Below are 24,993 nucleotides of genomic sequence, written 5' to 3' on the forward strand. Positions count from 1 at the left end.
AGAAAACACTTTGAGGGACCTACCTACTCCCCTTCCCTTCTGTCATGTTCCATAGCCTAGCCTTGGTGAACCTAAGGACACTTGGCAGATGCAGTGATTTGGCACTTGCTGTCCCAAAGAAGCAGAAAGTGTGCTCGGAAATATGCAGAATTGGATGGGGGCGTGACTCAAGGCAAACACAGACCACATTCCATCCATGCGGCACAGAACAGGCACAGAACAGGACAGGTGAGCGAGCACATGGGTCACAAAGGAGACTCAGCAGCAAGCCGACTGCCAACCAAAAGTTCTAGAAGCAGGGCTAAGGCGAAGTCTGGATTAACAGAGGGGTCAAGTCCTCGTTTGCTTAACGAAAGGCCAGGGAGACCTGTGACTTCCATTTACAAGAACCCCTGACTCCCCGGCCTCACATGGCCTCCAAATATCTAATCCACATCAGGCCAGAGCCACAGCTGCTCTGCTTTGGTTTAAATGGAGCAAAGATATGAAAAAATTAAAAATCAAAGCAAAACAGAGGAGTGGCAACGGGCGACTGTGAGACAGAGAAAGCCACAGATGGGGTTTCCAGGAAGGAACACGAGGAGGAGAATTAGGGTGACAAGCTGTCAAATGAGAAGTCTCCACAGAGGAGCTTATTGTTTCCTGGGAGTGGCGAATGGAGGAAGGGTAAAATTTTGCTCCACTCCCCACCCCCCAAAGAAAACACTCAACTCCAGCAACACCACCAGCGGTGGCTAAACAGGCACGGGTGCCTGAAACTCCTTCCACAGGATACAAGTTTCACTACCAAAGCGAGGCTTTCTTCAGCTGCCAAGTGTCTCTGCGGCAGTCAGAGACACCTTCAGCTGGCCCTCACCCTCAGGCATAGGCTGAATAAATGCTCGCTATTGTTACCTGTGGGTTCTAAAGACCTGCCATAATTCTGTCTGTTTCTGCTTAAGACGCTACACAGTATACACACCTTGAAACACTGGTGCAACAAAGCCTCAAAGACCTCGCTTTTAAAGATGCCTCAAAGAGGAGTCATCCTTATTCTAGTACCCAGAGCAGCAGTTGCCTCAAGGAAATGAGCTTGGTGTTTCTAACACAGCTCTACTCTTAGCTCACTAAGAGGCGTGTGGCTCTTTGGTGGATATACTTTTAAATTTTTTACTTTAGTGAGTGCTTTGTTGTATGTGCGTACATATGTATGTGTGTATGTATATATTTTTGTTTTTTTCAAGACAGGGCTTCTCTGTGCCACTCTGGCTGTCCTAGGACTCATCCTGTATACCAGGCTGGCCTTGAACTCACAGAGATCTGCCTGCCTCTGTCTCTAGAGTGCTGGGACTAAAGGTGTGACCATACTGGGCTGCCTGCCGTGTTTTATTTTTATTCATTTACTGTGTGGGCTGTTGGCATGTGCCAGGAAGGCCAGAGAAGGATGCTCTGCTCTGTCAATACCCTGCCTTATTCCCTTGAGACAGAGTCCCTCCCAAATCTGGAGCTAGCCCAGCAACGGGCAAGCCCCAGTAGTCCTCCTGTCTGCTGTTCAGACCTAGTATTACAGGTGTCCACAGCCACACAAGGCTTTTGCTGTGGGTGCCTTGGATGTGAATTCAGATCCTCAAGCACTTTACCCATCCAGCCATCTCCTCACCCCAAAATATGTACCTTTGCATACATGAAAACCCTTGTCCATGAACATCAAGCATGTGACTACCTTTAGTGTTGCTGGGAGCAGAAGGCTAGGTGTGTATAGATAACCCAGTATAATCTAGTTAGCTTCATGGTCTGCCTAAACTCCGAAACTGGATTCTGTGATGCAATTTTAGGAATATTTACTATTTAGTATATGGGTGTGGGGTTGCGGCTAGGTCAAAGGAGAGAGTGAGGGTCTGTTCTCTCCTTCCACCATGTGGATCCACGTAATTGATCTGAACTGAGAGGCTCTGCAGCAAGCAATTTGCCTGCTGAGCCATCATGCTGGCCCATGGCCTTTGTTTTAAAAGTAACAGTGTTTCTTTACCAGTCTTAGGCAGCCCAGTTAGTACACACTTTAGTTTTAAGTCCCTTGCATCTAATTGTAATTACAAGCACAATATTTGACTCATTTCTCTCTTCCCTCCCGCCCTCCCATTCACACTGGAAATAAGTTGTGAAACAAACCAAACCTGTCCCAGCTTAATACAACCAAACATGGCACCGCCTTATTTTAATAGCACCCCATGGACGCTTCACTAGAATGGAATCCCTTTAAATGCAAGTAATGTGTTCAGACATAAAAAACAACAAAACACTCTCATAATGAATTCCAAACGTTATGTTTAGACACACACACAAAAAATGGCCATTAAACTCATAAGCCCTGCATCCCACAAGCACACACAAAACATCCCAAGTTCAAGTTACCAGAGTGGCCACACCCCTTTTACAGCCCCCAGCCTTGATGGCCCCGCCCCAGGAACTCCACTGGCTCTTGCTGACCCAGGGAGACAAAAGGAAAGATGCTACTCCACCTAAACACAAGAACCCTCATGGTGAAGCTTATGAGACCTCAAAGTAGACGTCACTGTTTTAATCCTCTTTAATTTTGTAACATGAGCCCTTCCATGACAGAAACTTGTATTCCAGAACAAATGTGCAGATTCCTGAGTACCTTCCCCAAGTGGCTGGACTATCACAGACTGCAAAAGCATACAGTCTGACCTACAGCTCTTGCATGGACGGATGCCACGCCTCTGACTGTCCTTGCCCCTGCCCTATCTCCTCAGCCTAAGGCCCTGCATGGAAGGCAAGAAACGGGAGGAAGCAAACGAGAAAGAGATGAAAAGTGTGTTGCGACTGGTCTGTCACACCCACAGAAGGATCACGGCGTGGAAAGATGCAGTTCCATTGGTCAGAGAACAGCTTGGTCACAAACAGAGACTAAACAGCTTCCTGCTTGAGGTCTGACAGCAACTCACAAAGAGCACAGCCTTAAGCCACAGGAGACACAACACACAAAGCATACCAGGCTCTCTGCAAGCCTTTCTCTGGTACGGACTACTCGAGGGGCCTGGTCCACTCTTGACTGCCACTCCTTTACCATTCTGGTTGTCATCAGAGCCACTCCCCAGCAGCCGCCACATAACCTTCCTTGGTGTTGTCCAGAACCACTGAACTCCCAGGCAGCAGCTCTTTGGTTTATAATTTCCACTCCTCTGCTGCAGATTACCATCCAATATAAGCTTTTGGTTCAGCAGCTGAAGTGTTTCTAGAGTAATTTCAGTGAATTGCAGTGAGTCTGCAATGCTGTCCTACCGGTAACAAGAGCTTCAAACAGTAATCCCCGGCCCAGAGCACTTGCTATCCAGCTCGGGGTCTAGCACTGGTCTTTCGGGTGCCTGGTTTTACCAAGCTGTACACAGGCTCCAGAGAAGGTCAAACACCTGTATGGTGTATGGTGTATGGTGTATGGTTCTGGGTGGAATGTGAACAGGGCAGGGCATCCCACCACAGCACTGCCTGTGACAGTCACCCAAACAGTGTGGTTTTCTCTCTAACTTCTCTTCCCACTATTTATTTTTAGACTCTTCGACTCCTGCTTCCTAATCAAATCCCAATGCTGCTGTCAATGTAAACCCTTAATTAAGGTTTATGAGCCAAACCAGATAAGAGTAGAATCTAAGCCAGGAGCACCAGCAGAGCCACAATTCTTCCCTCCAGTTAGAACTGTGCAGAGGTGAGACCTTGATTGAAAACTTTAGCCTCTGCATGTCATGTGTAAAGTCCGCATCCTCCCTCCACAGGGTGATGCTACACTCAAGATCTTAGGCTGCTCTACAAAAGTCCATTTAACACATGGCCTAATGTGAGCCGCAGTCCTAGTGGTACAGCCTGGACCCCAGAACTGGGGTTAGAAGTCTGCAGCTAGCCTTGCTAGTAACGTCGGCCACTAGCTGGATGAAGTCTGGCTCCTGTAGGGTGGAAGGAACCTGCCTGCACAAGGGACTGTCCATGCAGGCGAGCACATAGCCAACTTGTTCTATGCTTGTGCCTTACTGCCTGTCCTGTCTTCTCTGGGTGAGAGGCCCCTCATCTCTTACCCTACGAATCCTACACTTCAGCACCTTGCCTTCCATTTAAGGTTCAAACGCGGATGCCGCCTTTGTCCTTTTTAACACACACCTAAGCAGCCCAGCTTGGCTACAGTGTTCAGGTACAAACCGGGGTGGCTGCCTAGTGGAAGGCCAACGGCTGAACTGTAACCTTTCTGTAGACTTCTGAGGCTTTAAAAGATGCCCAGCTGCCAATGAATGTCTTCATTCTGCAGCTGGCCTGGGACTTGCTACGTAAACCAGTCTGGCTTCAGCTCAAAAGGTTTACCTGTCTCAGCCTCCTGAATGCTGGGATAAAAGGCATGCACTACCACACCCAGACATTCCTCGTTTTCTCTTTCTGCTGCTGCTTTAAAAAACGAACATCTTTCCCCTTGATGCCTCCATGGCTCCAGCAGGTTCCTGCTTGCATCCATGACCTGCATGTGCAGAGGCGCACTGTGAATTGAGTCTAGGCTGGAGCAGTGCTTTCCTAAGTAGTCCATGAGCCAAGACATTCATGATTTGCCTTTGTTTGTTCTCAAAACAGAGACATCAAAGTGAGAGGCAGACAGCTACGTATAGGAACATACATATGTATAGGACTCACAGGAAGATACTGGATGGGAATTCTGGATTTACTCATACTGGTATGGCAAAGAGTATATGTGTTACCATTAGAAATCAGAGCAAAAGAATTCCATACATTGTCCACCAACCTGGACGTCTGTGGGAGAGAATCAGAAATTAACTTATGTTGGGCTAGGGTATAGCTTGCCTAGCAAGCATGAAGCCCTGGGTTTAATTCTCAGCACTACTAAGAAAACAATGAATTAATTAAAAATGAAGTGAGAACAAGAAAGGGAGCCACTTAAGTAGGTAGATGCTTGCATAAAATAAGTAAGTAAACAAAACACCCGACTGTACAGGATTCTGCGCGAACACCTACTCACTCTAGTTACCTTGAGGCATTAATTACTTTAAGTTTGAAAACAGAGGCATGGACTTGACTGGGGAAAGCTAAGAATCTGCTTGCTGGATTCCAACATATGCTTGAAACTGATATCTGGTGTCAGCTTCAACAGGGAGCAAGGTCATTAAGAAATGGCGCACCACCATGTCCAGGGAGTAGGAGAGGGCTGAGTGCGGGCTCTGGATTGGGTACAGGAGGACGCCAGCTCTGCCTCCCTGTTTTAAGTAGACGGAAGACTCTCCTCAGGGAGTATTTGTCTCTGGAATAAGTACCTGTCAGCCTCCAGCACACAGCCCGCTGTCCCTGTTTTCTCAGCCCTGTTACTCCCACCCTCGAGAGTGACACATCATGCAAACAAAGCACCCTACCCATATGCAGGTCCTTCCAGCCAAGAGCTCCCAGGCTCTGACAAGTGCTTATTAATCTTGGCCACACCCAACAGACAGCAGAACTGGCCCCATCAGCCTTTTGCTTTCTCAATGGTAGTAAAGGTGCAAAACAAAAACAAAAACCAAAAAACCAACAACAAAAAGCCCACAACCAACCAAACCAAAGGAAAAGCACAAAAACCAAAACTGATTTAGGTGGCACAGGTCACCTAAATCATGCCGCAAGTCAGAACAGAGAGCTTAGTGCTTTACCAGGAGCTAACTGCTTCACTTCATGGTTTCCCAGTGTGAAACAGGAAGCGCTTCTCAGGAGCCTGAGATCAGAAGCACCCAGTGAGCGCGGCCATCTCCTCTTACAGGGCTTCTTAGAAGTCATGTGCTAAATCCTACTGCAGTTTTAGATTTCCACATAACTGAGACAAACATTCAGGAAGTGGCATGCTTGCTTCCCGAGGCAGCCCCGCTAAAATTAACCCAGTACCCAGCTCTGGATGGAGCAGCTACCTGACGTCTGCATGGAGCGGTGTGGGCTGGCAGTAGAGCTGTCACAGCACCAGAGCTTCCTGTAGACTGTCTCCTGTAGTGGAAGTGTGTGCCTGTGCCTTATATACAACCACTATGGCACGGGAGAAGGGAGACAGAACTTCACCCCCCCCTTCCTTTTTTTTGAGACAGGTACCCACTATTATGTAGTTCTGGCTGACCTGGAACTCTCTATGTAGAGGAGGCTGGCTTGGAACTCACAGTGGTCCCCCTGCCTCTGCCTCCTGAGAACTGGGATTAAAGGTATGCACCACCACCAACTAGCAAAACTCTAAAAATTTTAATGAAGAAAATGGAAAGACCATGGTGGGAAAGGAGATGTAACTTAAGAATATGCTTGCTTGTCCCTACAGACAATCATCCAAGTGACCCTCTGAATCTGAGGCAACTGTGCACTGCATGAGGCGGAAGAATCTCCACTGCTGTTTGGTAACCACTGGCAACATGGATCTAGCCCTCGTGCAGGAACCGCGACGGGCTGGAGGAATTGCTGCAGCACCAATCCTTCTGTCACCCGTGCAGGAGGGAGGGGAAGGTGCAGATGCTACTGTCCAGATGAGGAAGTAAAGCCAGATGAATGGGGGCCCGAGTGAGACTGGGGGTCAGACAGGACGGGGCATTACCAGGTGACAGCTCAGCCTGGAGGGTTCACATTTGTGTTGAGAGATGGCAAGAAAAATGCAGCTTTGGAAGGGGGTGGGAACGGACAGGAGGGAAAGAAAGGGAAAACTGCAAAATAGATCAGCTGTGAAGTCTTGAAGCTCCTCCCATTTTCTAGACAGCTGGCAGGGACGAGACGCACCCTGGACGTTATGACGTACCTTCGCCTCATCGTTGATGTCCCAGGTGAAGGAAATGGCATTATAAGCGATCTCCTCAATGTTGCTGATGGTATTGAAGCTTTCTTTGTAGTCAGCTATGTGAAGCAACCAACAAGAAAAGGAAAGTCACGACGGTTCGTCTCAGTGAGAACTCAGAGCAGGCCTAGGCATACTCAGTTTTCTGCATCATCCGCTGGATGACTTAAATGAACATTTTGTTGGAACGAAAGAAATTGAAAAATAAAGGAGGAAAAAAAATCACAGAAATGTTTTTTCTTTTTTTAGTTGAGGCTTAAACATAGTTAATCCCATATCATTGGGTCCAAATTAGGAAGTTTAAATCTAAAAAGTTAAACCAATGGCCCCAACATCCCAAAACATTATCTGTGGAACCAAGACTAGAACTCAGTTCTTCTAAGCTGGGTGTGGAGGCGCAAGCTTATAACCTAGAAATTGGCAGGCCAAAGCAGGAAGTTTTTGCTGTAAATTCAATGGCAGCCTGGGCTATGCAGTAAGTTTGAGCCCAGCCTGAGCTAGACCTAAAGACCTTGTCCCAACAAATCCAGCTCTTTTTGTTCTTACAAAAAAGAGAGCCTGAGAATTTAACAAGGTAAACTGAAGCCCTCGGATGGATGGCCATCTGGGATGTAGATGATGGTGCTGGGTGAGACTGGAAACCGGAAGGGAACAGAGGTGTTGTAGAGTTATACCCTAGGCATCCATCACTGGGTTATCACAGACTAACAATATGAGCAAGCTAGCTCAGGGCATAGCTGACAAGTGATGTCTTTTGGTCCATTTGGAAATCTCTTTATCATCATCTCTAAATAAAAGCCAGATAATGAGCTAAAGAAGACATTATGCCTCTCAAACCGTGCAGACTGGGCGGGGGATGGAGCTCTGGGATGGAGTGCTTGCCTGCCATGTGGGCAGTCCTGGGTTCCATCCCTAGAACAGCAGAGAAGGGGATAAAAAGAAATGTAGGGCCCGGCAGTGGTGGCACACGCCTTTAATCCCAGCACTTGGGAGGCAGAAGCAGGCGGATTTCTGAGTTCGAGGCCAGCCTGGTCTACAGAGTTAGTTCCAGGACAGCCAGGGCTACACAGAGAAACCCTGTTTCGAAAAACCAAAAAAAAAAAAAAAAAAAAAAAAAAAAAGTAGGCTGAAAGTTGGACACTCTTACGCTAGCTGGCTAATGTTCCTGGCTGCAGAGTCACGTGGAAAGCCACTACCTGGGCACGGGCCTGTGGAGGAAGTGAGGACAGAGCCCTAATTCCAAGAGCCACAGGACACTGCCTGGAACACGTCTGTGGCTGGCATCAAAATTCAAATGCTTTCGGCAGGAAGTTCATTATTGCCAAAAGTAATTGGAGTTGGCAAGCTGGGCACTGGAGCCTGTGAGGATGACGGTGGGCTTCTGGGCCACTCACCAATGTCAATGCACCTCTGTTTGGCCGTGTGCTGACGGGAGTGCCAGTACTTCCAGTGTCTTAGCTGGTCTTCCCTGCTTTTGTCTTCAGCAAAAACCACCATGATCACACTCTGGGAATGAGAACGAGGTGCAGCATGAGGACACCAGGGGTGAACAGCATCAGAGAAAGGCACTTGTTGTTAGATCATAGAGTTATGGCTTAAAGCAAGACTGTGGGGGACTAGGGAGATTGACCAGTGGTTAAAAACACTTGCTGCTCTCCCAAACGACCTGAGTTCTGTTCCCAGCACTTAAAACAGGCCTCTTACAACAGCCTGTAACTCCAGTTCCAGGGAATAGAATGGCTTCCAAGGACATCTGTACCTATGCACACACACTCAGAGACACAGGAAGAAAAGTGCAAATAATCCTTAAAAACAAACCACACAGCTGGGCCCTTTCCAGGCTTTATGCAGTTACAAACACCTGGAAGCGTCAGGACCTAGTATCACCCGACAAGGCTTCCTGGAGAACAGAATCAGGTATAGAACTTACTCGAACTTTGCTGATCGGGTGGTGGATCCCTTCACTGCTGCTCACTTCCTTTAAGGTGACAGGATAGAACTGGCCTTTGTTCAGGTATGTCATAGTGCTGTCCCCTTGCTTCTGCCGAAGTGACTTTGAGGCTTCTAGGGTATACTCAAAGTTGTTCCTATAGGACAAAGAAGCAACAGGTCTGGGCCAGTCTTTTGGAAGCTTCCTGGACACCTCGGTGCAGTCCTAAAGTGCTATGGTGTGTGTGTGTGTGTGTGTGTGTGTGTGTGTGTGTGTGTATGTGTGTGTGTGTTTGGGGTGGGGGTGGCAGTTCTGACAGTAGGCCACCAGCAAACATCCAGCTGACCATGCTATGTTAGGAGCAGCACTTCCCCCCTTCACTTGATAAGCAAGATCCTAAACCCCAGGGCTTAGTGACAGGAAACTAAGTGGGCTACGAAATACTGACTAGAAGTTCTATGATGTAAGGTTCACAGGTAGATATTTGGACACTTGGGACACAAACAATATCAGGAACCAGGCAGGTGGTGGAAGGAACCCCAAGGGGCTTGCTATCAATCTGGAATTTATAGGGTAAAGTTTTTTTTTTTTTAATTTAATGACCCCCAATACCCATCACATATTTTTAAAGATTTATTTATTTTGTGTGTGAGTATATCGTTGCTGTCTTCAGACACACCAGAAGAAGGTATCGGACCCCATTACAGGTTGTGAGCTACCATGTGGTTGCTGGGAATTGAACTCAGGACCTTTGAAAGAGCAGTCAGTGCTCTTAACCACTGAGCCATCTCTCCAGCCCCCGGGGTAAAGGTTGTTAACAGGGGCTGAGAGTTCTGCATTTAGCCATTTAGCTGACAACTCTCTTGTTGCTTCTGCCTGCAATCTATCTCTAAGCAGGCACTCCACAATTGCCTGTGTTTCCTGCTACTTTACACAGCCGCTCAGAGCCTCCCTAAACTGGAAACTGGTCATCAAACCAGCTTATAAATAAGGTTTTATTAGGGCATAGCCACACCACTTGCTTATGCCTTATCTGTGGACCACTTTTCATTATGACAGCAAAGCTGGGCAGTCAAAAACCTATAGAGAGGTTACAGAGCCTAAAATATTTACTATCTGATATGTCACTGAGAAAGCCTGCCAGCTTTACCCCAAATCCTAGTGTTTGTGAGTCTGCGATTCTTGTACTTCGGGACATGCTTATAAAGGAAGAAGCACATAGAATGAAAAAAAAAAAAAAATCCTAGACCTTAAAAAGATCTTGAGGTGTTTATATACTTCTCATGAACCTAGAAAGTGCTCCTATTTCCAGAGTGTGGTGCAATTTTGCTAAGCTAAAACAAAGTTGCCAAGTCGGAGGGAAAAAAAGTTACATTTGTTTATTTTATCATTAACAAGGATAATAACACTCTCTGCATAGTGTTGGGAGCAGCAGGGTCACAGTGATCTACCTTAATCCCCAGCCCTCCCTTCAGGTTCCATCCCTCACACCAAAGAAGGAAAGGGAAGGAAAAAGTAACCAACACCAGGAGTTGAGGAAACCGAAAACCAGAGTCCCACACCGGATCACCACATCCAAAGTCCCCTACCCAAGATAAGGCTCCCGCTGGTGGAGTCAGAGGAAGGTGAGAGCAAGCCAGAGCCACCTCAGATTTGTCAGGACCGACACACCAGAGGGAAATGACCACAGATGCCGAAAAGCCAAAAGTCAAACAAAAAGACAACTGTTACCCAGAAACACTGTCAAACACATAGTCCTCTGAATTCATGCCCGGCATCCGAAGGCTGAGTTCCGAGGGGAAGAAGACCTGAAATATCAATGGAGTGAGCCCAACACCGTCACCATGGTTACTAAAATCCAGGGACTCGTTTCAAAACAAAAATCCTGGATCTATTTTTTAAAAATAAATTAAAAACAAAAGTAACTATCAGCCAGGCAGTGGCAGCACAAGCCTTTAATCGCAGCACTCAGGAGGCAGAGGCAGGAGGCTCTCCCTGAGTTTGAGGCCAGCCTGGTCTATAGAGTGAGTTCTAGAACAGCCAGGGCTACACAGAGAAACCCTGTATAAAAAAAAAAAAAAAAAAAAAAACCAAAAAAACCAAAACAAAACCCCAAAAAAACCAAACCATAAATAAATAAACAATTAAATGAGCGAATGAATGAAAAATAATAAATAAAAGTAAATGTCTAATTTTATATACCATTCATGCCACTATACACACACATAACTATATCTATATCCATATATATGGTGCATGCGTGCACACACACACTCCACTAAGTCCCTGAGATGCACTCTTTTTCTTTCCTTATCTTTCCCACATCACATGTTGGGAGTCTAGAATCTGCAGCCCAAATACAAGGGCCATGTGTCAAGTTTGCACCAGGGCTGGGCAAGCCTGCTACCCTTTCCAGTGCAGTGTCAGTTCTATACTTAAAGGACCCTACAGCAGCAGTAAGTACTGCTTCCAACACCCTATGTGCATAACCAGACACTGAGAACTCTGCAGAACTCATATGTAAAGTCTATAGGATGTACCAAGGACCACTTCCGACTCTGGATCATGCCACTAATCAAGTAGCACCCAGCGGGCACATGCCAGAGCTGTCATGCTAGGCTAGCTTCAGGAGCTCGCATGGGCTTAAGATGAAAGCTGAAGAAATCCTATGAGGACGCACTGTAGTCAGTGGAAGATTACGCACGGGCTCCCTTTCTCTCTCCCCTGCAAATCTCTTAGCAGAAACCATAATTGTTAACTCAGCTGTTGGTAAGATTACCCATGTGCCCTTGATGATAATTTTTGGATTTGTAGGTTTAGCTTACAAATTATACCTACAGGCCTTTCTCTTAAAAAAAAAATCTTTTATTCCTGATCCACACATTCTGGGCTAAGTTTCAAGCTTACATAACCAGGAAAAGGTGGAACTCAATACTTAGACAAACATGCCGCTCGCTGTCTTAGGAAGATGTTTTTGTCTTTTGTACCTCCTGAACGCCCTCCTTGAAGGTCTCGGAGAAGGTGGAGTCTGGAGTCCTCCGCTGAGCATTGGGAGGCTGAGTGCCAGAGCTGAACTGGTCCGCGCTGAGGCTCCGGTCAAAAACCACCACACGCTCGGCGGGCTCAGAGTGGTACACGGCTGGGGGGATTCCCACAGCAAAGCCATGGGGCTGGATTTCTGTCTTGATGGAGTGGGTAGGCATGGTTGCTATGGAGACAGTGACTGTTGTATCAGGAGCTGTCAGGTGGCCTCTCTTGTCAATGCCCAGCTGGTTGCTATGGGGGAGGACGATGTTGAAGGGCACGTTTTTCAGCACCTGCACCCTGTTTTCTCCAGCAGAAATGAGGGGCTGCTCCGTCACACTTGGTATACTGCTTCTTCAGGAAAGGAGAAAGGACATTGTAGTTTCAACCCTGACGATACAATGCATTAAGGACCTGGGAGGAGCAGGTGTTGGGGCCTGAACCCAGGGTTTTATACATACTTAGCACATACTCTAGGACACCACACACCCTGATGATCTGGGCTCCCCACCGTAGCAATACATTTGACAGAAGCTAACTAAATAGAAAATGGATTATGGGCCCAGTCCTGGTGTGAAGACATCAGTCAAGAAAACCCAAAAGCAAAAGCTTTTCACTGCTCTGAAATGCAGTGACCGCCAGCTCTCCTCTAGTACGTGCTCTCCCCAGCAATCCTAATGCAGATCCTTGTATTTTATTATAAATCTGAAGCTTTAAGTGCAAATGATCAGTTGGATTAGAATCACAAATCCTGGAGCAAGATCACCTAGATTCAAATTTTGTGTCAGCTTGAGCAAGCTATTTTTCAGGACTCCATTCTTATCTATGAAAAGTAAAAACAATTTGTCCCAGATTGCAATTCTGTTGCTGTGATAAAAACAATAAGACCAAAAATAACTTGGAGGAGGAAAGGCCTGCAGGTTACAGTCCATCATCAAGGAAAGCCGTGGCAGGAACTCAAGGAAACTATGGAGGAATACTGCTTACTGGCTTGCTTCTACTTGCCCAGCTACCTTTCTTTATAAGAAAGCCCAGGTCTGCCTAAGGATGGCGCCACCCACAGTGGGCCGAGCTGTCCTACATCAATCAACTATCAGCAAAGCGCCTGCCCCAGAAATATGCCCATAGGCCAATCTGCTGGAGGCAATTCCTCACTGAGTTTCCCTCTGCCTAGGTTTTGTCTAGGTTTGAGTAGTGCAGTAGGTGTCTGTCCTCTCAGATGGGTGCTGAGGATGGGATTCAGGAAACAACACCTGGTACACAGATGCTCACAAGCAAGCCTTACTGAGCATCACTTTCTAATATTGATACTGTCGTTTCCAAGGAAAACTCACTATCATACTTTATCAACAGATGCTTTATATAAAATTAATTGTGGTTTAATATTTGTGTAATATGAATGTTTAGTTTTAAAAATATTTTGTGTATGTTTGTGTGTATATGTGTGTACATGATTGTGTACTTATATGTGTGTGCACACACATGTGCATGTGCACGAGTGTGATGTATGTGGCAGCCCACTGAGGTCAGAAGTCATCTGTGGAGAGTGCTATCCTTCACTCTTTAGCTGGGTCCCACAGAAAGAACCCAGGCCAGCATGGCCTTTACCTGCCAGGCTGCCTCCCAAGCCCCAGATGTGAGGCTTTTTAAAAATGTTTTTGCTTTGTCTTTTTTTCCTGATCCTGGGGGTGGAATGCAGAGCCCTGTCCGTGCTTAGCAAGTGCTCGGTCACCAAGCTTCTCTGGTCCATGACTGTGTTTTTAAAGTCCCCTTTAAATGTTACAAACCAAAGGAACACAACGGAAGAAAACAACGGCGATTTTACACATCTCAGGATCAGCAAAACTTATTCAAGCCCTGAACTGTAAATCTACTCCTGAGAACTGATCCTAAAGAAAATGTCAGGGAGCCTTAGCTCAAAGTCATGAGGACTCAAAGCTCCAGACAATCAGGACAACTTGGGACAGAGAATCAAAGGTTTCACTGTGGCTTTGTCATTGCAAAAGACTAGAAATGGCTGCAAAAATCAGTACATTTTCCAGGACTCTCCAGCAAAAGGACATAAAACAAGACATAAATTAATTTGACTGTTTAAGAAAGAGAGAACAGTTTCAGCATGAGAGCTGCTGAGCCTGGCGCCTACATTTCTCCTGTTGCTGTGTTTGAAAGGATTCATAATAAAAAGTAAAGAAATAGACAAAACCTATAAATAAGCTGCTGGCCAAAAATAATTATTAAGATTTAAACAGCAATATGGAAAATATTTATGAAAAAAGTTATGTGGAATAAATGCTTACTTCCAAAATCTATCTGCAACTGACCACAACCACAGTAAAGAAATAATTGTCAGGAGTGTGGAATATGAATTGTTTCTCATTCCTTAAGTCAATTTCTGTTGTTCTCCCCAATCCCAAGACACAATCTAGCTACACAGCTCAGGCTGGCTTTGAACTCCTGCTGCAGACTCCCTACGATTACAGGTATATGCTACTATGCCCGGCTGTTTTAGTCTTCATTACTAATAGAACATGGGCCAATTTAAAAGCTGTTTTTAGGGCTAGCATGATGGTTCAATGGGTAGAGGTGCTTGCCCCCAAGACTGATGACTGGAGTTCAATGCCTGGCAGCCACTTAGTGGCAAGAGGACCTTCCCGTAGGCTATTCTCTGACTACAGTATGTGCACCTTGGTACGTACAAACAGGTTTATGCACACAAAGTAAGTGTAAAATGTGTCTTTCAAAAATGTTTCACAGCCATACAGTTGAGTCTTAATTCATTTATGAAAGTCTTAACCTAAATATTTAAAAGACTCCTTCAAGAGGAGTTCGGACATTAATTCATTGGGTTTTTACTCCAACAATCATCCAAGAGCCATTGGTACTTAACTTCTCTTCTTTGCAGATCTGGGATTGAACCTAGCACCTTGCCTCACACGGGCAACTGCTCCACCATCAAGCTGCGTGCCAAGCCTTGCTTTGTCTGCAACAGGCTCCCCCAAGAGTCCAGGCTAAAACTCTTGAGCCTCCTGCTTCTGCCCCCCCCAGGTGCTGGGTTTACAGGCATGTGTCACCACACACAGGGTTTTGTTGTTGTTGTTGTTGTTGTTTGTTTTTAAAGATACATCCCCCTGTCTCATCTCCTGTTAGAGGGTCTCAACACAGATGAGCAAACACTTCAGATTTTTATTAAAACCTCCCTCCAGACAGTGGAGGTTGATGTTTATGTAGTTTAGAAAGGGGACACAGTCCAAATAAACAGATAACGTCTCAGAGTAACAGAGACAAATCAGTAACAGAATGTGACCATGAGATGACAGGTTACTCTACCATCTCATCCATCAGGCGCTTCCCAGGTTTGCTTGACACCGCCCGCCTCTTCACCTGTATCCAGTGTATCCACCTGTCTGCTGTGCTGTCCTGTGAAGCACTTACCTTTTGCTGTGCTCTGGTTCTGGGTGCTCTCCCTCAGGCTTTACAGCTGATGACCGGCGCTCCCTGGGAACCTAAAGTGTTAACACCAGTAAGAGGGACTCAGTCCTTATCCAGGTGAGAAGCCTTCACCTGAAGGAGCAACCTCTTATTCCTCAGGAGGCTCACTGGTTCACTCATCTCCTGACTATCTGCTGAGCTCTGGGCAGCATCTGCCCCTACAGTCTGGTCATCACAGCAACCGGTAAAGAGCCACTGCCGAACGGACTCACGGTATCACAAACTTACTTTATAGTGGGAGTAGAGATGTCTTTCTTCTTTAAAACTGTAAGATATGTATTTTATTTTGTGTGTGTGTATGAACGTTTGGCCTGTACCTACGTCTGTATACACCATGAGTGAATAGTGTCCAGGGTCAGAAGAGTACATCGGATGCCCTGGAACTGGACTTAGAGGTGGTTGTGAGCCACCACGTGGGTGCTGGGAACTGAACCGGGGTCCTCTGAAGCAGCAGTTCTTAACTGCTGAACCATCTCTCCAGCTCCATTCCACTCCTTGTCTGACTCCTCTTTTCTTTGACTCAGAGCTGAAAAGCTGACAAATGACACTGGGTACGCTGTGACATTAGACCACCTGAGACATAGTCCAAACAGGTGCACACGTGTTGCTGAGATGTGTGTGGTGCTTAGCCCTGCAAGAATTCCTTCATATTTCACCATTAACAACAAAATAAAGGGGCCTGAGAGACAGCTCAGGGGTTAAGAGTACACGTTGCCCTTGCACAGGAGTTTGGGACGCAACACTCACAGTAGGCAGCTCACAACCACCTGTAAGTCCAGTTCAGGGGATCCAACTCCCTCTTCTAGCCTCTAAGGGCACCTGCACTCCTGTAGAGAAATTTGCCCATACATCCTCATATGAATACACGTAACTAAAATTACATAGATCTTTTTAAAAAAAGATAACACTAAGTACTGTCTGACTGATTAGCAATCTGTTTTTAAAGCATTGCTAGTTATCAAGTAATAACAACTGATGCCTATGACCAACCAACTCAAATGGCCATCCCTGGGCATCTGCTGCTGGACGATGCCAAGGAAAAAGCAAACGCAGGCCACTCCCCAGCACCAGTCTGTGGCTGGAAATGGACTGGGGCTGAAACCCTAACTGAATGCATCTGAGCTGCTGGGCTTGAGAGTCAAAAGTGAAACACAGGCTGGACTTACGTCCTGTGTCCAGTATGACACAGGTCACCAGTGGGTGGCAGCTCAATTACTAGAATTCCATTAAGAACCATGAGGCAGAATGGTAGGAAAAACCCACACATAGTATACTTGAGAGTTAAGACTAATTCAGCGGTCTAGAAATGTATTCTGATCTTAGAACCAGGTCGCAGAATTGTAAAAGTGTACACTTCCCCCACCAGCTCCCAAGGCTTCGTAATAGCAGCTACAGACAAGGCAGTCACCCTGACTACCCGGAAGGGGGGCGCACAGGTCAGTCAGCAACAAGCCCTTTCCATGGCACCAAGAACCAGGTTTGTTAAAATATTCAAACTGGTGGGAGACAGGCTACTACCTTCTTTTATTAGCAGCGTCTCCTTCAGCGAGGGCCAGAGCAGCCGTTTTAAAAACCACCCTTTGATTCTATGATCGTAGATGCTCGGCTTTGAACCACCAAAAGCTGGAGGACTTATTAAACTATTTATAGTCACTAGAGAAGCAAGCAGCCTGACATTCCACCCACAAATGACTGTTTTACAGGCTGCTGAGTCAGGTGCGTCTGAGCACGGCGTTCGTTCGAGGCTGTAAAGAGCCCACAGCCTACCTTGTAGTAGTCATAGAGCAGACCCAGTGCGGCTGCGCTGTCTTCGTCTCCATTGATGCTCATCATGGCTTTGGTCGCCGCGGTGAGAGGGTTTTCCAGGAACGACTTCCAGGCCTCATCCTCACTGGTGTAGGAGCGCCGCTGCGGGTAAACGGCGGCGTCATTCTGAAGAACCAGCACTGGCCTTTTGCTTCAGAGGAAGAAATTCAAAAGTTAAATCCATACTTCCTACAGCAAGATAGCTTACAAGCTGTTAAAAAAAAAAAAAAAAAAAAAAAAAAAAAAAAACCTGAACAAACAGTTCTTTGACATTCCTCTAAAATAGGACACACGGCCCTGTGCCAGGATATAATTACAAGTGGGAGGCAGCCCAGTGGCAGGGCCACTGCTCAGCACGGCCAAAGCACTGGGTTCCATCTCCTGCATTGCAGTCAATTAAATACCAACAGCTTCTGAAAGTCTGTCTGAAGGAAACTCAATAAATGAAGTGAAATGGTGTCCACACTCCTCTTAAAGATCATTTTGAAATAAATTTTTAAAAAAAGTTCAGAAAAATCAGATTTGGTTTACAAAACACTTTCCTAAGGAGTATTTTAAATGACTTTATCTCATGTTAGCTACATCAATAGCCTTAGTAAGTCAGACGGCGTCACGCTCAGAAAGCAAGGCAGAACTAAGGACCCCCATCAGAGACACTGAGGTGATACTATTTGTCAAAATCCAAAAATGGCCCCAGGAAGACACAGGGCTATTTGAATATGTTCCAACAGCACATGTGGGGATCCGGCGAGGCACGGATACTGTTCAGTCACACTCGAGCCCGCTGCTACAGGTCACTTCCCTCTTCCACTGCGAATGCCATGACTTTAAACAGCTCCTTCCAAGAAATGGGCAAGAAGAAGGGACGGAAGGCAAAAGGGACGTTTCACTCAATCCTTCAGGGTATATGAGAAAGTTACAAGACTCTACTGTTACCAGCAGAAGGGCCTGGAATGTAGCCAAAGGGGACTATAAATCAATAAAGCAGCATAATCTTTTAGCATGGGAGTGAACTGCTCATCTTAGAGATAAACACTCAGCCTGCAACAAATGAAGGCGCAGAAGGAAAATCAGCGTTTAAAAAAACGGTGTACAGTTAGGATTTTAAAATCTTTACATGGGCCTGGGGAAGATGGCTCAAGGGGTAAAGGCATTTGCTCGTGAGTCTGATGGCCTGAAGGTCCATCCTGGGACCTAAACAGTGGAAGAAGAGAAAAGATCCCTTCAAGTTATCCTCTGACCTTTACAGACACAGACACAGACACACAGACAGACAGACAGACAGACAGACACACACACACACACACACACACACACACACACACTCGAGAGGCAAATTAATCACTTAAAAATCTTCATTGGCTGGTAAGATGGTCAGCTGATAAAGGTGTTTGAGTTAAATTTCTAAAACCCACATGGCAGATAGAAATGTCTTGCTACGAGTTGTCTTCTCTCTCTCTCTCTCTCTCTCTCTCTCTCTCTCTCTCTCTCTCTGTGTGTGTGTGTGTGTGTGTGTGTGTGTGAGAGAGAGAGAGAGAGAGAGAGAGAGAGAGAGAGAGAGAGTAAATGTTGAGAGGGTTAGGGGAGTGCCAACACAAACTCATAAAATAAAATAAATAAAATGTAAAAAAAAAAATACTTTACTAGGTTTTAGGATTGAATGGCACAGCTAAGGTTCTGTGCATGTGACTTCTCTACTCCGGGTTAGGGGCTTCCTGGGCTTAATCCCCAGTGCTCCCTTCCCCCCAAATAAATAAAATCTTTATTAGTTTTTCACACCAGGCAAGGACTATTTCATGTTAACAGTGCAGTTTGTGGGAAAAATGCAGAAAATGAATGGTGATTTTAGTGGGGCATTACAGGAGATTTAATTTAAACGATCCAAGCAAACACTACTGATTCCCAAAACTGGCAATGTCAACAGTCTCAACAACTGCTCAGCTGGTACTATTTAATAAGTCAATAGAAAGAAAAAACGGAACGTTGACTTTAGCAAGACGAGGCAGTACTTTTTTGTGTGTGAGGGAACAAGAAAGGAGGTGTCTGGAACTTGTCTGAATGATGGCTGTCCAGGCCCAGTTCTCATTGCAACACACGAATGAAATATGTAAATGGCCTAGAGGTGACCTACCTTTTCTAAAAGTGAGTGGAGAAAGTCTGATTATCTTCTCAAGTAATCAAAAAAGGTTAGGGCTTGGCAGTCACCCAAATCCTTCAAAAACAGATATAGATTTAGAAGAAGGAAAAAAAAAAAAGGACATCTTTGAAAATGGGAGGAAAAAAGACGAACGTAAGGGTTTACATCTGGAGGCAGCTTATTATTTGAAATATAAAAACAATCAAGAAGACTCATCTTTACAAATCTCAAGTTTTATCCAAAGAAAGAAATACACAAACTGACATTCCCGGCAAGCCTTTGGGTCCTGAGGCAGACAGAGGATGGCAGTTCCCGGGTGAGAGTCCCTGGTGTACTTCTGAGCTATTATTAATAGTCTAATAGCCACTTCCAGAAGACTCTGACAGCAGTTGGCTCATTCAACAGTCGTAATGCTAGTTTTTCAAGCTTCCCTTCTCCCATCTCATCCAACATTGGTACAAGCATCAGAAAATAAATATTTTCCAAGTGGCTTTATGTCTGCAATTACCCTGAAGGCATTTTATATTTCCAAAGTATGCTTAAAGCCAAGAGGCTGGCGCTGGGACTTTTGCCTAGTCAGTAAGTAAAGAAATAAAAACATGAACAATTGCACCCCACTTCTTCAAGACCAGCAAGTTGTTGCTCCGGCCCTGAAGGTTCATGGGTGTTTTCAAGTGAGCCTCAGACCTTCAAGAGTTATGGGTCAGGATTCTAAAAGGAGAACCGAGGACTAACTGAACTTCATTTTCTACAAGACAAGATTAATCTCTTGCTGAGTCCACACTCAGCTAACCTCCTTCAGAAAACAAGCATGAGAAAAATCCATCCTTAACAAGTTAACTAGGAAACCAATTCTCCGCTCCAGATTTACTGAGCCGAGATAAGATAGAGTCTATCTTTCAGAACATCTTCATATTAATAGAAAAGTTGCGAGTAAAGTCGAGAACTAGCCCCCCCCCCCCGCACACACACAAGTACTGCCAATGTCCGATCACATCTTACATAATCACTAAACATTTCTCGCTACTTTCTTATGCCCCAAACTCCAAAAAGCAATCCGGATTCGAGAGTCGTCTCTAGCTTTATCACCCTGCTTGCAAGTTTCTTCCTTTTGATATTCCCAAACGGCAAAAATAGTCTTCTGTAATTACCGTCGGTGATGCAAGGGCCCAAGAACACCCACAGCAGATTTCTCACACAGCAGCCGCAGCGAAGAAGAAAACGCGCGGGCAGCGGACACTTTAACCTTCCCCTAGATCTCTCGCTCCGGGCAGCTCCGCAGGTGACAGCAGGCTGCCCGGGGTCCACCCGTCCCCACCGGTCCATGAGCGCGGGATCCGGGAGCCCTCCGACGGCTGGCCGGGTGTCCCCCCGCGCCTCGCCCCGCCCAGCCCGGCCTCGCAGCTCCCGGAGCCCGCGCCGTCGCGGCGGCAGGTGCGGTGGCTCCCGGGCCCTGGCCGGACTTGCGCCCGCGCCTCACTCACTTGTCGTACTCCTGTGTCATCGCGCTCGCTCGCCGCTGCCGGGCCGCAGAACTGGACTTTCGGGTTGGGACAGTACACCCGATCCGGGGGGGAGGAGGCGGCGGCGGGCGGCGCGCGGCGGCAGGCGGTGGGTCCGGAGCGGCGGCCCCGACGGGTTGGGTTCGCTTTTCTCGCTCTGAGCCGGCTCGGCGCGGGTTGCGCGCACTGGGCGCTGAGCTCGGCCTCCCATTGGCTGGCGGCGCGCCGGCCCAGGGCGGGGCTTCTGGAACTGGGAGGCGGGGAGCTTCTCCTGATTGGTGAGATGGAGGTCTGGGGTGGAGCCTGAGGGCCGGACCGGAGGGCGGGGGCCACGCGGTGCTCGGCGGTGCTCGGCGGCGCTGGGGAGCTTGCGCGCGGCTGGTCCCGGTGGCGCCGGCCGGTAGTGCCGCCGGCGCCGGGAGGCTTCGGCGCGCACCCGCGTGGGCGCGTCTCACCTTCCAGTTCTCGCTCGCGGTCAGTTCCCCGGCCCTAAGGCCTCTGCCTGGGAAATACCTAGGGAATTTCTTTGCAGCTGTGCAGGTTTGGAGGTTTCCTTCTGGTTCATCTCTGAGTGTCCACTGTGTGACAGTCGCAAATCTGCACAGCCCCTTGATAGCCCATCTTTCCCCGGCCAGCGGTCCCTGTTTATTGGGTACCTACCAAGTGTCAAGAGCGTCAATCTAAGCCACCTTCCCAAGCTCCAGGGGTCCCCGCCACCCTCCTGAGGGCATGTATACTCGCTTGGCTCTTTATCTGCTCAGAGGTGCATTTGGACTTTAGCGTCCTCAACCAGCTACTACCTGTGTGGTCTTTCTGTTTGCCAGCTCCAGATTAGTTTCCACCTCTGCCTCCCATATCCTTCGACCATTTTTATCTTTTTTTTTTTTTTTTTTTTTTTTTTTTTTTTCCTCCTATGGGTCGGTTTCTTTAACCTCAGCCACAGGCTTACTACAGTGCAGGCAGGGTTCTAGACACCGAGGACAAAGTAGAGACAAGAGCAGGCAAATTTTTCTGCTTCCTAGAGCATCCTAGTTTGGGAGTCACGATGACTCCTTTGGTGTGCCAAGAGATGGCAATCTCTGCAGGTGGATGGGGAAAGTAGAGTGGAGCTCCCTAGGCTTAGAGATGAAGATGATGAGGGGTGGGCATCCAGCACACTTCACGTGGGTGAAGGCACAGCCATGGACCAGGATAGAGGGGGCATCAGTGTATCCACTGCAGAGCTGGGAGAGTGTGGCCAGAGAGTAACTGGGCAGGGGTGCAAACTGTAGAGCCCCTCAGGTTTCTGTAAGGCCTTAAGTGAAGATGTTTTGAAGGGCTTGGGGTAGGGCATAGACAGACTTCACTTGTGTTTTAAAATAAGCTGACCACTGAATGGTAGGGAATCAGTAGGAGGCAATTTCAAAAATATAAGTAAAAGATAAATAGTAACCAGAAGCATGGCCTGGGATGATGGAACACTGAGAAGTGTTTGAATCCTAGATGCCTTTGTGTTCAAATTAACAGGATTCTCTGAGACCCAAAGAACAAGTTAAAGAGTGTCTCCAAGGGCTGGAGAGACAGCTTAGTGGTTAAGAGCACTGACTCCTTTTCCAGAGGTCCTGAGTTCAACTCCCAGCAAACCACATGGTGGCTCACAACCGTCTGTAATGGGATCCAATGCCCTCTTCTGGTGTGTCTGAAGACAGTGACAGTGTACCCACATACATGAAATAAATAAATCTTAAAAAAAAAAAAAAAAAAAAAAAAAAGTTAAGAGTGTCTCCAATAGATGGTGTGCTTACAATCCCAGGAGTTGAGGCAGGAGGCTTTCCAATTTCAGGTCAGTCCCAAAGTGAAACTTTGACAACAACAAAAAAGTCATTCTTGTTAAGAATGACCAGGGGTTTTCAGCTGAGCAGCTGGATAGAATAGCTGCTGTCCCCTGAGATGGTGAGGGACAGCAGACATAGCAGTTTATAAGTGGGTGAGGGTCCTGTTTAGGATATGTTCAGTTTAAAGTTCATTGTCCTTCTGAGTACATGAGTCATGCAGATGGATACTAGACTGGAGTCCAGGGGGAATAGCTGGACCAAAAATTGACCTCTGGGCATGGTCATCCTGAGGGCAGAATTCAAAGCCTTGAAATGGCTGGAGCCCCAAGGCAGGGAGGAACATATAAGATGCAAAGGCCCCTGAGTCCTGGAGCCTCCAACATCAAAGGCTCAGAGGGAGAAGAGCCAGGAGAGGAGAGAGGGCAGGCAGGTGAGCTGGGAGGAAAATGAAATCTCAGGGCCAGTGAGGGATGATGGACCAGGGAGGCAGGTGTGCTCTTGCTAAGGGCTAACCATGCCTTTGTCCTGCGCTAGCTGACTCTCACCTTCCCACCCCGTGTTCTCAGTTCTTTGAGGTGCTAGCACCCCAGTCAGTAACCACAGATACGATGCTCAGAGCTGTTTCCAGCCTCTGTGCTCAGCCCTGGTGCAACTCTGGGGCCTGGGGCCTGGGGCCTGTTCTTTCTTTACTTGAGAGTTTCAAATTTAAGAAAATTATATGTGTACATATACACACACAAGCACAAATGCACACCCACAGACATGTCCCCATACCTCCATCCTCTTGCCAGGGAGGTCCTTCCTAAAGCACAATCCCATGTCACTCCCAATAAAGCCTTCCCTTCCCAAGACACCACTTCACTCAGATACCACAGACTTGGGAGTACTTACGCTCCCCTATCTGGCCTTACCAAACTGTAGCCCGGTGAGCCACCCAGCACAGACCCCGCACATTTTCCATGGCCTGTTTTCCATGTCTGAGATCTTATGTGAGCTTTCCCAGAGAGGGTATTGTTCTGTCAGTGCGTGGTCCCAGCACTGGCGTGTACACGTAAAGCACCCTGGAGTCGGTTATTGAACAGTACAGTTTTCTGTAGGCCCCCAAGGCCCTGGATTCTAGTCCCTTTGGCCTACTTGTGGGGCTAAGTTGAATGCTCTCTAGTATAGAGGGCATTGAGGAGCATCGGTCTTTTGGGTTCAATGTCTGACACATGGTAGGTGCCAAGTATACAGGACCAGTGAAGACAGGCTAAGCCATAAAATCAGAAACAGAACAGGAAAGCCCACTGGTATTAAATCATAGCTATAATAATAATAAAAAAAATAGGTCTTAGGTATGGTGGTGTACAGTTGTAGTTCCAGCACGTGGGAGGCGGAAGAAGTTGCCCTCGTCTATATAGTGAGTCTCAGGCCAGCCTGGACTACAGGAGACCCTGTAACAAAACAAACACTGGAAAAAAATTAGGTCTTCTCAGTAAACAAGATAGGTTTATTTTTGCTTATTTCTAGTGTACTCTGAACTTCAAGTCCACATCTGTGAGCTGTTAGCACATCTGTGAGCTGTTAGCACATCTGTGAGCTGTTAGCACATCTGTAAGCTGTTAGCATTGTGTCTTTATTTTTGCTATAGATTATTTACACGTATGCATTTGGGGGGAGGGTATATGTGGGAGCATGAGCCGGAGTATGTGTGTGTTGGTGAACTTGTGGGAGTCAGTTCTCTCTTCCCAGCGTATGGGTTCCAGGGATTGAACTCCGGTCCTCAGACCAGGCTGAGATGACACGCTCCCATACCCGCTGAGCCATCCTGAAGGCCCTCACTTCTATGCTAACATTATTTCTAATCCTAGAAAGTAATACATACTCAAAGTTCAAGATAAATAAACTAAGAAATAAGTAAGGAAGGGAAGAAAGACAGAAGAGTTATAAGCAATACAGAAGAGCTAGAGTTCAAACGGCCTCCTCCACCCACCGTCTGTAGCTCCCGAGAGAACGCTAACTATTGTGTGTATATTCCCAGATTTTTCTATGTGATTGCAAGCATACAGGGTTTTCGCTAAGACAACTTCTCACTTCTTACGGTTTCCACAGTCTTCATGTCAGAGTGGTGAGATCTGTATTTCTTTGATTTCTTTGATCTGGGTGTGTGACAGAGGCTCATGGTGACCCTTAGCTTTTCACAATCACAAACATTCACAAAAAAACATCGTCCCCAGTATGTTTTTGCATGCTAGGCCAAGTATGGTCATAGGATAGATTACTGGAATTGGAGTTGCAATTTTAAAATTAATATTTTTACTCTTTTACATGTATGCACGTGATGCGTGTGTGTTGTGTGTGTGTGTGTGTGTGTGTGTGCGCTAAGGTACACGTATGGTGGTCAGAGGACAACATTGAGTCAGTTCTCTCATTCCACCTTTATTTGGGTTCCAGGGATGAAACTGAAGCCCCTTCAGCCATTGATCTAGCTC

At 46.8% G+C, this 24,993-nt stretch overlaps 1 protein-coding gene across 2 annotated transcripts in view; it reads right to left on the reverse strand.

The window, feature by feature from the left end:
* The window catches only part of Grhl1 (grainyhead like transcription factor 1), a 44,372-nt gene extending 23,499 nt beyond the window's left edge, over positions 1–20,873 (reverse strand). Inside the window, exons 1-8 of one of the 2 annotated variants that reach the window (XM_034514380.2) lie at positions 20,691–20,873; positions 17,031–17,220; positions 15,207–15,277; positions 11,738–12,128; positions 10,482–10,558; positions 8,751–8,907; positions 8,215–8,326; positions 6,785–6,879 (exon numbers count right to left, since the gene is read on the reverse strand). In XM_034514380.2, coding sequence (XP_034370271.1) covers positions 6,785–6,879; positions 8,215–8,326; positions 8,751–8,907; positions 10,482–10,558; positions 11,738–12,128; positions 15,207–15,277; positions 17,031–17,220; positions 20,691–20,710 — 1,113 coding nt within the window. In that variant the 5' untranslated portion in view covers positions 20,711–20,873. The remainder of the gene's footprint in view (positions 1–6,784; positions 6,880–8,214; positions 8,327–8,750; positions 8,908–10,481; positions 10,559–11,737; positions 12,129–15,206; positions 15,278–17,030; positions 17,221–20,690) is intronic. The other variant, XM_034514381.2, reaches the window with a different exon arrangement.
* Between the last annotated feature and the right edge of the window lie 4,120 nt (positions 20,874–24,993).

Source organism: Arvicanthis niloticus, chromosome 11 (assembly GCF_011762505.2).
Source record: "Arvicanthis niloticus isolate mArvNil1 chromosome 11, mArvNil1.pat.X, whole genome shotgun sequence".
NCBI lineage: Eukaryota > Metazoa > Chordata > Mammalia > Rodentia > Muridae > Arvicanthis > Arvicanthis niloticus.